Here is a 14,817-nt window from a genome sequence, read left to right as displayed (position 1 = left end):
GTCACCCTTGACAAAAGCACTTTTGTGACGCGCGATTTATCATCATGGAAGTGGACACTTCCATGATGATAATTTTGGTAATGTCATGGAACACTTCTACGACAGCACAGGTATGACTATCTTGATTCTGTCATAAATTTGTCACGGATGTACATGCATGACAAAAAACGCGACCTACTGTGACAAACACGTATCATCACAGAAGTGTATTTTTTTGTAGTGATTACATGGTAAATCTCATCCAACCCATCACCGTCCAGCAAGCCTACGATGGAATTACTCACGCACGGCGGTGAGCATCATGGAATTGGTGATGGAGGATGGTTGATGATGACGACGGCGATGGATTCCCCTCTCCGGAGCCCCTAACGGACTCCAGATCAGCCCTCCCGAGAGAGTTTAGGGCTTGGCGGCGGCTCCGTATCGTAAAACGTGATGAATCCTTCTCTCTGATTTTTTTTCTCCCCGAACGTGAATATATAGAGTTGGAGTTGAGGTCGGTGGAGCTCCAGGGGGCCCACGAGGCAGGGGGCGCGCCCCCACCCTCGTGGACAGGGTGTGGCCCCCTGGTCTTGATTCTTTTGCCAGTATTTTTTATAAATTCCAAAAATATTCTCCGTGAAGTTTCAGGTCATTCCGAGAACTTTTATTTCTGCACAAAAATAACACCATGGCAATTTTGCTGAAAACAGCGTCAGTCCGGGTTAGTTCCATTCAAATCATGCAATTTAGAGTCCAAAACAAGGGCAAAAGTGTTTGGAAAAGTAGATACGATGGAGACGTATCAAATCCCCCAAGCTTAAACCTTTGCTTGTCCTCAAGCAATTCAGTTGACAAACTGAAAGTGATAAAGAAAAACTTTTACAAACTCTGTTTGCTCTTGTTGTTGTAAATATGTAAAGCCAACATTCGAGTTTTCAGCAAAGATTATGAACTAACCCTATTCACAATAACATTTAGGTCTCATGTTTACTCATATCACTGACATAATCAACTAGCGAGCAATAATAATAAATCTCGGATGACAACACTTTCTCAAAACAATCATAACATGATATAACAAGATGGTATCTCGCTAGCCCTTTCTGAGACCGCAAAACATAAATGCAGAGCACCTCTGAAGATCAAGGACTGACTAAACATTGTAATTCATGTTAAAAGAGATCCAGTCACAGTCATACTCAATATAAATTAATAGTAATGGATGCAAATGACAGCGGTGCTCTCTAACTGGTGCTTTTTAATAAGAGGATGATGGCTCAACATAAAAGTAAATAGATAGGCCCTTCGCAGAGGGAAGCAGGGATTTGCAGAGGTGCCAGAGCTCAATTTTGAAACAAAGATACATAATATTTTGGGCGGTATACTTTCATTGTCAACATAACAACCAAGAGATCTCGATATCTTCCATGCTACACACATTATAGGCAGTTCCCAAACATAATGGTAAAGTTTATACTCCCCCACCACCAACAAGCACACTCCACGGCTGGTCCAAAACAACGGGTACTGTCCATACCAACAACAGTCCTGGGGGAGTTTTGTTTGCAATTATTTTGATTTGATTTGAGCATGGGACTGGGCATCCCGGTTACCGGCCATGTTCTCGTGAATGATGAGCGGAGTCCACTCATCGTGAGAATAACCCACCTAGCATGGAAGATATAGACAGCCCTAGTTGATACATGAGCTATTCGAGCATACAAAACATAATTTCATTTGAAGGTTTAGAGTTTGGCACATACAAATTTACTTGGAACGGCAGGTAGATACCGCATATAGGAAGGTATGGTGGACTCATATGGAATAACTTTGGGTTTTATGGAAGTGGATGCACAAGCAGTATTCCCGCTTAGTACAAGTGAAGGCTAGAAAGAGACTGGGAAGCGACCAACTAGAGAGCGACAACAGTCATGAACATGCATTAAGATTAATCAACAATGAGTGCAAGCATGAGTAGGATATAATTCACCATGAACATAAATATCGTGGAGGCTATGTTAATTTTGTTCAACTACATGCATGAACATGTCCCAAGTCAAGACACTCGAATCGTTCAAAGGAGGATACCACCCTATCATACCACATCACAACCATTTTAATAGCATGTTGGCATGCAAGGTAAACCATTATAAACTCCTAGCTAATTAAGCATGGCATAAGCAACTATAATCTCTAATTGTCATTGCAAACATGTTTCATTCATAATAGGCTGAATCAGGAATGATGAACTAATCATATTTACAAAACAAGAGAGGTCGAGTTCATACCAGCTTCTCTCATCTCAATCAGTCCATCATATATCGTCATTATTGCCTTTCACTTGCACGACCGAATGGTGTGTACAATAATAATAGTGCACTTGCATTGGACTAAGCTGGAATCTGCGAGCATTTAATACAGAGGAGAAGACAAGGCAATATGGGCTCTAGGTTAAATCAACAATAATGCATATAAGAGCTACTCAACATTTTAATCAAGGTCTTCTCCTCTCGACCCCCCAAAGAAAAGAAAAGAAATAAAACTATTTACACGGGAAAGCTCCCAACAAGCAAAAAGAAGGATGAGAAATCTTTTTGGGTTTTCTTTTAATTACTACTACTACAAGCATGGAAAGTAAACTAGGTAAAAGCTATAACTATTTTTTTTTGGTTTTTCTTAAGGTTTCTCAAACACACAAGAAGAAAGCTTAGAAAAGAAAATAAACTAGCCTGGATAGTACAATGAAAAAGTATGAGCACCGACAACTGGAATGAGTGTGTGAACATGAATGTAATACCGGTGAGAAATACGTACTCCCCCAAGCTTAGGCTTTTGGCCTAATTTGGTCTACGCCCATGGATCAAAGTGACCCTCTCCGGTGTACTGAGGAGGATCCTCAGGGTGCCACTGGTTAGCGAGCTCTTGCAGATCCCACTGATAAATAGACTCCTGATATGGGTCGGGAGATGGCTCTGGCTCAGGCTGTGGGGATCGTGTTCGCTCCCAATATGCATATATGTCATCGGGCAGGACGATGTATGTGCCTGGATAAATGTTAAACAAAGAAGGTGCAGGCAGGGTAATAATCTGACAAGTCTTTTCACTGAATACCAGGTCATAAATGAGTCTCTTCTCCTGAAATTTTTAGTGACCCAAAATAAAAGTGAACCAAATTCAACAAGATTGATAGCAACTACTCCTACAAATGCCTAGAGACTATATCATGCATTACAACTACTTGGGACCATATAAATTTGACATGCAAACTCAAGAATAGGGTCACCTTAGCAGCAAAAATTTGCAATGAATAAAGCACTAGAACAAAAACTAATTGGACCATTGGAGGAATCACATACCGAAAACAATCCCCCAAAGCAGTTTTGTGTATGAAGCTTTGAGCAAGGAGATCGAAAATCACAGCAAAATGAGCTAGAACACGGGTTTGAGCTGTGTGGTGATTTTTTCTGGAGGAAGACGAAGTGTGTGGGTGCTGGAATAAGTGGAGGGGGGGCACATGGGGCCCACGAGGCAGGGGGCGCGCCCAGGGGGGTGGGTGCGCCCTGGACCCTCGTGGCCAGGTGGTGGCTCCCTTTGCTGTGTTCTCGGTGCCAGATATTCTCAAATATTCTAGAAAAAATCATATTTCATTTTCGGGACATTTGGAGAACTTCTATTTTTGGGGTATTTTTTTATTGCAAGGATAATTTAGAAAGTAGACAGAAAATACTGTCTTTGCTTTATTTAATCTAAATAACAGAAAGTAAAAAGGAGGGTACAGAGAGTTGTGCTTTCTAACTTCATCCATCTCATGCTCATCAAAAGGAATCCCCTAACAAGGTTGATCAAGTCTTGTTAATAAACTCATTCCGAATCGCATGAAACCGGAGAATTTTTGAATAGCGCTAAGTTACCTCAACGGGGATATGCACGTCCACAACAATAAGAATATCATATTTCTTCTTGACAGTAGGAAGAGGAAATTCAAAACCTCCAATAGTGATAGTTGGAATTTTTCCAATAGAATTTATACTGTGGACTTGAGGTTGTTTCCTCGGAAAGTGTACCGTATGCTCATTACCATTGACATGAAAAGTGACATTGCCTTTGTTGCAATCAATAACAACCCCTGTAGTATTCAAAAAGGGTCTACCAAGGATAATCCACATACTATCGTCCTCGGGAATATCAAGAATAACAAAGTCCGTTAAAATAGTAATGTTCGCAACCACAGCAGGCACATCTTCACAAGTACCGACAGGTATAGCAGTTGATTTATCGGCCATTTGCAAAGATATTTCAGTAGCTGTCAACTTATTCAATTCAAGTCTACGATATAGAGAGAGAGGCATAACCCTAACACCGGCTCCAAGATCACATAAAGCAATTTTAACATAGTTTCTTTTAATGGAGCATGGTATAGTTGGTATTCCTGGATCTCCTAGTTTCTTAGGTATTCCACCTTTAAAAGTATAATTAGGGAGCATGGTGGAAATTTCAGCTTCCGGTATCTTTCTCTTATTAGTAACAATATCTTTCATATACTTAGCATAAGGATTCATTTTAAGCATATCAGTCAAACACATACGCAAAAAGATAGGTCTAATCATTTCAGCAAAGCGCTCAAAATCCTCATCATCCTTTTTCTTGGATGGTTTAGGAGGAAAAGGCATGGGTTTCTGAACCCATGGTTCTCTTTCTTTACCGTGCTTCCTAGCAACAAAGTCTCTCTTATCATAACGTTGATTCTTTGATTGTGGGTTATCAAGATCAACAGCAGGTTCAATTTCTACTTCATTATTATCGCTAGGTTGAGCATCAACATGAACGTCATCATTAACATTGTCACTAGGTTCATGTTCATTACCAGATTGTGTTTCAGCTCAGAGATAAAAATATAATTGGGATTCTCAGGTGTGTCTACAACAGGTTCACTAGAAGCATGCAAAGTCCTATCATTTTTCTTTTTCTTCCTCTTAGAAGGACTAGGTGCATTAACATTAGTTCTCTGAGAATCTTGCTCAATTCTCTTAGGGTGGCCCTCAGAATACAAAGGTTCCTGAGTCATTTTATCCCCTCTAGTTGCAACTCTAACAACATTATCGTTTCCCTTATTATTTAATTCATTGAGCAAATCATTTTGAGCTTTAAGCACTTGTTCTACTTGAGTGGTAACCATAGAAGAATGTTTACTAATGAGTTTAAGTTCACCTTTAACTCTAGACATATAATCACTCAAGTGTTCAATCATATAAGCATTGCGTTTCAATTGTCTACCAACATAAGCATTGAAGTTTCCTTGTTTAACAATAAAATTATCAAATTCATCTAAGCATTGGCTAGCACACTTATAACGAGGGATATCACCTTCATAAAATCTATAGAGAGAATTTATCTTTACTACCTGTGTCGGGTTATCAAGACCATGTATTTCTTCAATAGGTGGTAAATTCTTAACATTTTCAGCTTTAATACCTTTTTCTTTCATAGATTTCTTTGCCTCTTGCATATCTTCAGGACTGAGAAATAGAATAACCCTTTTCTTCGGAGTTGGCTTAGGAGTTGGTTCAGGAAGTGTCCAATTGTTTTCATTAGTCAACATATTATTCAATAACAACTCAGCTTGATCAACAGTTCTTTCCCTGAAAACACAACCAGCACAACTATCCAGGTGGTCTCTGGAAGCATCGGTTAGTCCATTATAAAAGATATCAAGTATTTCATTTTTCTTGAGAGGATGATCAGGCAAAGCATTAAGTAATTGGAGAAGCCTCCCCCAAGCTTGTGGGAGACTCTCTTCTTCAATTTGCACAAAATTATATATTTCCCTTAGGGCAGCTTGTTTCTTATGAGCGGGGAAATATTTAGCAGAGAAGTAATAAATCATATCCTGTGGACTACGCACAGAACAAGGATCAAGAGAATTAAACCATGTTTTAGCATCACCCTTTAGTGAGAATGGAAATAGCTTAAGGATATAGTTGTAGCGAGTTTTCTCATCATTAGTGAATAGGGTGGCTATATCATTTAATTTAGTAAGATGTGCCACAACAGTTTCAGATTCATAGCCATAAAAAGGATCAGATTCTAGCAAAGTAATTATCTCAGGATCGACAGAGAAATCATAATCCTTATCGGAAATACAAATAGGTGAAGTAGCAAAAGCAGGGTCATATTTCATTCTAGCATTCAAAGACTTTTCTTTCAACTTAACTAACAATTTCTTAAGATCGGGTCTATCATTGCAAGCAAGGAAATCTCTAGCAGTTTCTTCATCCATAACATAACCCTCAAGCACAACAGGCAATTCATATTTAGGGGGAGAATCTTCATCATCACTTTCATCAATATTATCAGTTTCAATAATTTCATTCTCTCTAGCCCTAGCAAGTTGTTCATCAAGAAATTCACCTAGTGGCACAGTATTATCAAGCATAGAAGTAGTTTCATCATAAGTATCATCCATAGCAGAAGTGGCATCATCAATAACGTGCGACATATCAGAATTAATAGCAGAAGCAGGTTTAGGTGTCGCAAGTTTACTAAAAACAGAAGGAGAATCAAGTGTAGAGCTAGATGGCAGTTCCTTACCTCCCCTCGTAGTTGAGGGATAAATCTTGGTTTTCTCGTCTTTCAAGTTCCTCATAGTGATCGGCAGATATAAATCCCAAGTGACTCAAAGAATAGAGCTATGCTCCCCGGCAACGGTGCCAGAAAATAGTCTTGATAACCCACAAGTATAGGGGATCGCAACAGTTTTCGGGGGTAGAGTATTCAACCCAAATTTATTGATTCGACACAAGGGGAGCCAAAGAATATTCTCAAGTATTAGCAGCTGAGTTGTCAATTCAACCACACCTGGATGACTTAATATCTGCAGCAAGGTATTTAGTAGCAAAGTAATATGGAAGTAGCGGTAACGGTGGCAAAGGTAACAGTAGCAGTTTTATAGTAATCGTAACACTGGCAACGGAAAAGTAACTAAGCAAAGATCAATATGTGAAAAGCTCGTAGGCATTGGATCAGTGATGGATAATTATGTCGGATGCGGTTCATCATGTAACAATTATAACATAGGATGACACAGAACTAGCTCCAGTTCATCAATGTAATGTAGGCATGTATTCCGGATATAGTCATACGTGCTTATTGAAAAGAACTTGCATGACATCTTTTGTCCTACCCTCCCGTGGCAGCGGGGTCCTATTGGAAACTAAGGGATATTAAGGCCTCCTTTTAATGGAGTACCGGACCAAAGCATTAACACTTAGTGAATACATGAACTCCTCAAACTACGTCATCACCGGTAAGCATCTCGATTATCGTCACTTCGGGGTGAACGGATCATAACACATAATAGGTGACTATAGACTTGCAAGATAGGATCAAGAACTCACATATATTCATGAAAACATAATAGGTTAAGATTTGAAATCATGGAACTCGGGCCCTAGTGACAAGCATTAAGCATAGCAAAGTCATAGCAACATCAATCTTAGAACATAATGGATACTTGGGATCAAACCCTAACAAAACTAACTCGATTACATGGTAAATCTCATCCAACCCATCACCGTCCAGCAAGCCTGCGATGGAATTACTCACGCACGGCAGTGAGCATCATGGAATTGGTGATGGAGGATGGTTGATGATGACGACGGCGACGGATTCCCTGTCCGGAGCCCCGAACGGACTCTAGATCAGCCCTCCCGAGAGAGTTTAGGGCTTGGCGGCGGCTCCATATCGTAAAACGCGATGAATCCTTCTCTCTGATTTTTTTTCTCCCCGAACGTGAATATATAGAGTTGGAGTTGAGGTCGGTGAAGCTCCAGGGGGCCCACGAGGCAGGTGGGCGCGCCCCCCGCCCTCGTGGACAGGGTGTGGGCCCCCCGGTCTTGATTCTTTCACCAGTATTTTTTATCAATTCCAAAAATATTCTCCGTGAAGTTTCAGGTCATTCCGAGAACTTTTATTTCTGCACAAAAATAACACCATGGCAATTCTACTGAAAACAGCGTTAGTCCGGATTAGTTCCATTCAAATCATGCAAGTTAGAGTCCAAAACAAGGGCAAAAGTGTTTGGAAAAGTAGATACGATGGAGATGTATCAAGCGCCCACTCCAATGATGACCTCCACTAATCCGGAGGCGCCGAAGACTCTGGCGGAGGCACTAAAACGTGTTGCCATCATGGAGGAGCACCGCACCCTAATGGGTGTGGTGGTTGAGAAGGTTCAGTCCGCCAAGAGCGGGCTGAACGAGGCCTTTACCAGCCTGCTAAAAGGCTTCGAGGTATGCGACGTAATACTCTTAGACACTTTTCATATAAAGGAAATATGCCTGTATGTAGATAGTAGCCCCTCAGACTCTATTCGGTTTTGAAAAAGGCCGAACAGAGGATCAAGTAATAATCGTAGGAGGTGACATACTTGTCTATCGTATAACAGGCTTCTTTATTGGCGGCGACCGCCCAGGGCACTGAAGTTTCTGAACTCAATCGGAAGCTGAAGCTGGATGATGATGAGCTCAACCGCATTAACAAGCGGTTTGATGAGGCGCAAGGTATGTTGAAAAGAACTCTCATATGCCTGAAGTGATATGCAGATTCAGAGTTAAGCTCATGTACTGCTATGATTATGATTGCAGGTAGCGCGGCCGAGGTCGAGACCCTCAAGCGCGCCCTTGCTCAGGCCGAGGAGGAGGCGAGAGCGAGCAAGGCAGCCGCTGATAAAGCGGCTGCAGATTTGAAGACCGAATAGGTCGCCCGCCGCCAGCACAAAGAGAGGGTGAACGAAGTGGATCAGGAGCTGAAAGACGCCATCAACAAATGCGAGACTTTGGAGGAGAAGTCTACGGCCCAAGCGACCGAACTCACCAAAGCCCTCAATGAGGCCAAAGAGGCGCGGACCGAGTCCCGGGCGGCTCGAGAGGAGATCCGGCAGGCCAAACAGATAGCGGCTGGTAAGCCATTTCTTTTGCAGAGTGTATTTGGCGGTCAAAGATATGCTTTGCTCACTCGACTGTGGAGTTCTCCAGACGCCTTTGCGGATCTCCCGAAGAGTGCGGCCGACGCCGCGTAGTTCTTCCGGGTCCAGGAGGGGAACACAATAGAGAAGCTCTTCTAGTCACAGTACCTGGCGCCAGAGCGTCCGGCGCTGTTGAACAACTAGATGATGCAGCTGGCGGAGCTGCATAAGATGTCCGGCTTGGCCATGAAGGACGTCATAGTCCGGCTTTGGCCAACTGATCCCATTCCTAGCAGCTACTTCGGCCTGGTGAAGCGACTCACCAACGCGCTGCCCCGAATTGAAGCTGTCAAGCGCTCGGTGTGCATAGAAGGTGCGCGGATGGCCTTTGCCCGTGTGAAGATGCACTGGGCGAAAATGAAGGCCGCCTTTGTGGCGATCGAGGGCCCACCCGAAGGCAAGGACCACCGCAAGCCGAAGCGGTATTTTGAGGACATCCTGGAGGGTGCCTGATTAGTAGAGGGTCAATGCTCGAAGGATATCATGTTTGAGTGAATGTATCCGGGCAGCCCAGACGTTGTTTTATGAACCAAGGCTTTGTAATATATTTATGCCTTTATCTGAAATTACTTTCCTCCTGTGCGGCCGTTTATTAATCTTGAAAGTTTGCCAGTCATCGGCTTCAGCCCCCACGTAGATGCTACGGGGGTGTTCGGAGTAGCGCACGATCACACTTGACCCAACGTCTTGGTCCGTGAAGGAGGTGTCTGCGCAGCGAACCAGGCAATCAGACTATGCGGCTTTATTACTTTCACTTAGCCATAGGAGTTTGACGGTGGGGCTAAGGACTAGCCCCTGGTGCGTATGCGGCTATTCGAACTGGGATGCCTTAGGCACGTGACTGGACGAGGCAGTCCTTCGTATAATACGGAAGAAATCACAAAAGATTTATAGCAAGTCGCTGAATCGCCGACCAGCTCTCGCCGTATCATGACAGTCAGTTTTCGGCTTTCTCTACTGAGGCGTTTGACCGGACGAACCAGAAACACAATCGTAGTATTTCTCCCTTTACTACCCTAGCCGAACAAGTGGAACGTAAGGTAGTAATCACAGGAGCCGGGCAACCCAACTATTGACCAAAGACATGATTCGGAGCTGATGCATATAATGCAATATTCGGGACGCCGAAGTGTACTCTAGAAGTGTTCAGACTTGTGGAAAGTATATGTGTGGCCGAATAAAGCCCCTGGCATTTAAGCCGTACCGAAGTATATATGGCAATCCGGCGTAAAGAAGGCATACAGATTATTAAATAAACCAATACCGAATAGGAGTTGGTGAAAAACTGTTTCAATTATAATCTGATTAATAAGTCAAAACGTGACCTTACAGATAATGCCATAAGGAAAACAAGGGAAAGTTGTATACAGGTCCTAAAAAGGAAAAGGTAGTCTTGAAGATCCCTTGAAAAACCTGCCGCACGTCTGCGCCACTTTTCGCCTTGGTGAAGATCCTTTAAGAGGAGCAATCGATGATCGTGTATATAAAAGGGGCCTGGGAAAGGGCCCTCGTGCAACCGTAAAGTGATTAGGTTTTAAAGAACATGTAATATGAGAAAAAGGATCAAAAAAAGAAAAAAGGTTAAGGTCAAATGGGGTCAAGCCGCACTATAGACCTTGTACGCCGTGTGCCTCCGTTGTTGCCCAGGATATTTTGAGTGCGTAATTATGCACACGCGGTACATATGCTGCGGTTGTGTGGGGCGATCGACGGAGGCGAGACTACTAGTCTAGCTCCGGATTCACTGAGCTATCATTATGCGGAGCAGGCCGGACTCGTTTAACAGTGTCCGGAGGCTTGATGGCCGATGAGGTGTGCGGCCTGATGAGGCCTCTTTATACTTCGGCTGTGATGGCCGCGGTATGCTCCTCAGTACGGAGGGAGCGCTCCATGTTTCCATTGACTATGATGACGCCGCGGGGTCTAGGCATTTTGAGCTTTAAGTAAGCATAATGCGGGACTGCATTGAAGCGGGCGAAGGCGGTTCGTCCGAGCAGTGCATGATAACCACTGCGGAAGGGGACGATGTTGAAGATCAAGTCTTTGCTGCGGAAGTTGTCAGGTGAACCGAAGACTACTTCCAATGTTAATGAGCCCGTGCAACGGGCCTCGATGTCGGGTATCACTCCTTTAAAGGTGGTGTGACTAGGCTTGATTCTTGATGGGTCAATACCCATTTTGCGGACAGTGTCTTGATAGATCAAGTTAAGACTGCTGCCGCCATCCATAAGGACTCGAGTGAGATGGTATCCGTCGATGATTGGATAGAGGACCAGGGTTGCCGAACCTCCATGACAGATACTGGTCGGGTGGTCTGAAAGCACAAGTGCTCCCTGGGTGATTTTGGTAATTAATGTCAACATATCTCTTGTTGGACTAATACTTTTATCTAGTATATTTCAGATGAGTTCAACAGTGGAGTGGCATGGACAAGAGGATGTGGAACCCCTTCAAGATGCTAAGGACAAAAGATTGGCAAAAGCTCAAAAGCTCAAGACTCTACATTTTCCATTTTAGTGATCTAAGATCACGTTGAGTCCATAGGAAAGCCAATACTATTAAAAGGGGATGAGATGTTGCTTAATGTCTTGCTTGCTCAAAGTGCTTAGTGATATGCTCCAAAGCCCTCAACCACTTTCTCATTCCACATATGTCCTAAACCAAAAGTCAAACTCGGCCCAACCGATTTGATCTATCCGGCGCCACCGGGTTCATCTAACATAGCCACTGCCAGAAAGCCTAATCAGTTCGGTCTCACCGATGGGATCTCGGTCTCACTGAGATGGGCTTCCAAACTCTCTGTTGCCTGTTGCAATTATTTTGTTCCCACCGAGATGTGCAATCGGTCCCACCGAGTTTGCCTGACCAACTCTTTGTTTTGCTTATTACCCAAATCGGTCCCACTGAGTCTGCGTAATCGGTCAAACCGAGTTGAGGTTTTACCCTAACCCTAGCACATCGGTCCCACCGAGTTGATCATGTCGGTCCCACCGAAAAACCTAACGTTCACATTTTGAATTAAATCGGTCCGACCGAGTTTCACGATTCGGTCCCACCGAGTTTGGTGAATTGTGTGTAATGATTAGATTTTGTGTGGAGGCTATATATACCCCTCCACCAACTCTTCATTCATGGAGGAAAGCCATCAGAACGAGCCTACACTTCCAGCATTCTTTTTCTGAGAGAGAACCACCTACTCATGTGTTGAGACCAAGATATTCCAATCCAACAACAAGAATCTTGATCTCTAGCCGTCCCCAAGTTGCTTTCCACTCAAATCATCTTTCCACCAAATCCAAGTCTATGTGAGAGAGTTGAGTGTTGGGGAGACTATCATTTGAAGCACAAGAGCAAGGAGTTCATCATCAACACACCATCTATTACCTTTTGGAGAGTGGTGTCTCCTAGATTGGTTAGGTGTCTCTTGGGAGCCTCCATCAAGATTGTGGAGTTGAACCAAGGAGTTTGTACGGGCATGGAGATCGCCTACTTCGTGACGATCTACCCTAGTGAGGCAAGTCCTTCGTGGGCGATGGCCATGGTGGGATAGACAAGGTTGCTTCTTCGTGACCCTTCGTGGGTGGAGCCCTCCGTGGACTCTCGCAGCCGTTACCCTTCGTGGGTTGAAGTCTCCACCAACGTGGATGTACGATAGCACCACCTATCGGAACCATGCCAAAAATCTTCGTGTCTACATTGCGTTTGCACACTCCAATCCCATCCCTTTACTTTCTTGGAAATTGCATGCTTTACTTTCCGCTGCTCATATACTCTTGCCATGCTTGCTTGAAATGTATTGTGAATGTTTAAACTTGTGCTAAAAGTCCACCTTAACTTGAAGAACTTAAAAACTGCCACCTTTCTTTGTTGAGGGTCTAACCACCCCCCTCTAGACACCTCTTCTCTATCCTTTCAATTGGTACCAGAGCTTTGGTCTCCATTGCTTTGGTTTAATCACCATTGGAGGAAGATGGATGAGTCTACGTTGGGGAGTCTTAGATATAGAGTGCCTATACTTGATGGAGAGTTCTTCCATGAGTGGAAAAATGAGATGCTTGAGATTTTCAATGAATATCACTTGAGCAAGTACATTACTACCCCTTGTGCTCGCCTTGTTGACCCATTGCATCCTACCCTTGATGAGTCTATTGACATGATCCGTAATCTTAGAACTTTCAATTTAATCACTAGAGGATTACCTAGAAACTTGATTGCTAGCTTGCCTGCCCTTGATTGTGCTTACACCATATGGAGATTTGTAGAGGAACGATTCCCAAATTATTCCTTGCAAAACTTAGATGAGATTCTTCACAAGTCTATTGTGTTGAATAAGATGAGACCTAATGATCCTAAGTTTGGTGATTGTTTATTTGAGCTTCGTAACCTCATGCGTGCCAAAGGATATGTTGGAATCATTAGTAATGTCATCTCCGAAGCTATTAGAATTCATAAAGATGAACATTGTGATGATCATTTATCTAATGAATCACTCTCTCTAGGAATTGATCAATCACAAGATGATGTTGAACATGGATACTATGATGAGGATGATGATAGTGACTTTGATCTTGATGAGTCTATGAGACACTTAGGTCTTATGGCAAATCTTCGCAGCTACATGGCTGGAGGAAAGGAATGGGTTCTTGATAGTGGATGTACCAATCACATGACTCGAGACAAGGATATGTTTCGTGAGCTTGCTGAAAACGACGGCCCACGAAAGTATGTCACCTTTGGTGATAACTCAAAGGGTAAGGTGGTTGGCCTTGGTAAGGTGGCCATCTCACATGATAGCTCCATACAAAATGTCATGCTCGTTGAATCTCTTGGCTATAATTTACTTTTCGTATCTAGACTTGCTGACTTTGGTTTCAATGTCCTATTTACTGAAGTAGATTGCCAAGTGTTTCGAGGAGACAATCATAAAATGGTCTTTACCTGTATACGTAGAGGTGATCTATACATTGTTGATTTCACTAAAAAGGCTCAACCTAGAACTTGCTTAATTGCTAAATCCTCTAAAGGCTGGTTGTGGCATAGAAGGTTAGGTCATGTGGGCATGAGAAATCTTGATAAGATTATTAAAGGTGATCATATCCTTGGAGTTAAAGATGTTATATTTGACAACGATAGACTTTGTAGTGCTTGCCAAGCAGGAAAACAGGTTGGAGGAAGCCACCCCGTGAAGAACATCATGACCACGAGAAGACCACTCGAGCTACTTCATATGGATCTCTTTGGTCCCAACGCCTATAATTAAGAGTCTCAGTGGAAACTCATTTGGTCTAGTCATAGTCGATGATTTTTCAAGATTTATGTGGGTGTTCTTTCCTGATGATGAATCGCAGGTCCAAAAGATCTTCAAGAACTTCGCTAGGAAGGCCCGAAATCAATTTGAAGTGAAGATCAAGAAGGTTCGCAGCGACAACGGAACGGATTTCAAGAACGCCAATGTGGACACCTTTCTTGACGAAGAAGGGATTTCACACGAGTTCTCGGCTACGTGCACGCCTCAACAAAACGGAGTTGTTGAGAGGAAGAACCGGCCTCTTATTGAGATGGCAAGAACGATGCTTGCTGAGTACAAGACGCCAAAACACTTTTGGGCGGAAGCGGTTGAGACAACTTGCCATGCAACGAATCGTCTATATCTTCACAAGCTACTCGGCAAGACGGCATACGAGCTTCTCACCGGTAACATACCCCAAGTTGGATACTTTCGAGTATTCAGCTCAAAGTGCTACATTCTTGATAAGCATCGTCGTTCGAAATTTGCTCCTAAATCTTATGAAGGTTTCCTACTCGGTTATGGC

At 43.2% G+C, this 14,817-nt stretch overlaps 1 protein-coding gene across 1 annotated transcript in view; it reads left to right on the top strand.

Moving 5' to 3' along the window:
• LOC109765855 (uncharacterized) overlaps window positions 1-8,737 on the top strand; it is a 39,964-nt gene extending 31,227 nt beyond the window's left edge. Inside the window, exons 4-5 of the mRNA XM_073507545.1 lie at window positions 8,426-8,540; window positions 8,625-8,737. Of these exons, the coding sequence (XP_073363646.1) occupies window positions 8,426-8,540; window positions 8,625-8,737 (228 nt within the window). The remainder of the gene's footprint in view (window positions 1-8,425; window positions 8,541-8,624) is intronic.
• Window positions 8,738-14,817: the final 6,080 nt, after the last annotated feature.

This window comes from Aegilops tauschii, chromosome 2 (assembly GCF_002575655.3).
Source record: "Aegilops tauschii subsp. strangulata cultivar AL8/78 chromosome 2, Aet v6.0, whole genome shotgun sequence".
In the NCBI taxonomy this organism is placed as follows: Eukaryota; Viridiplantae; Streptophyta; class Magnoliopsida; order Poales; family Poaceae; genus Aegilops; species Aegilops tauschii.
This window is presented reverse-complemented; position numbering and strand designations above follow the sequence as displayed.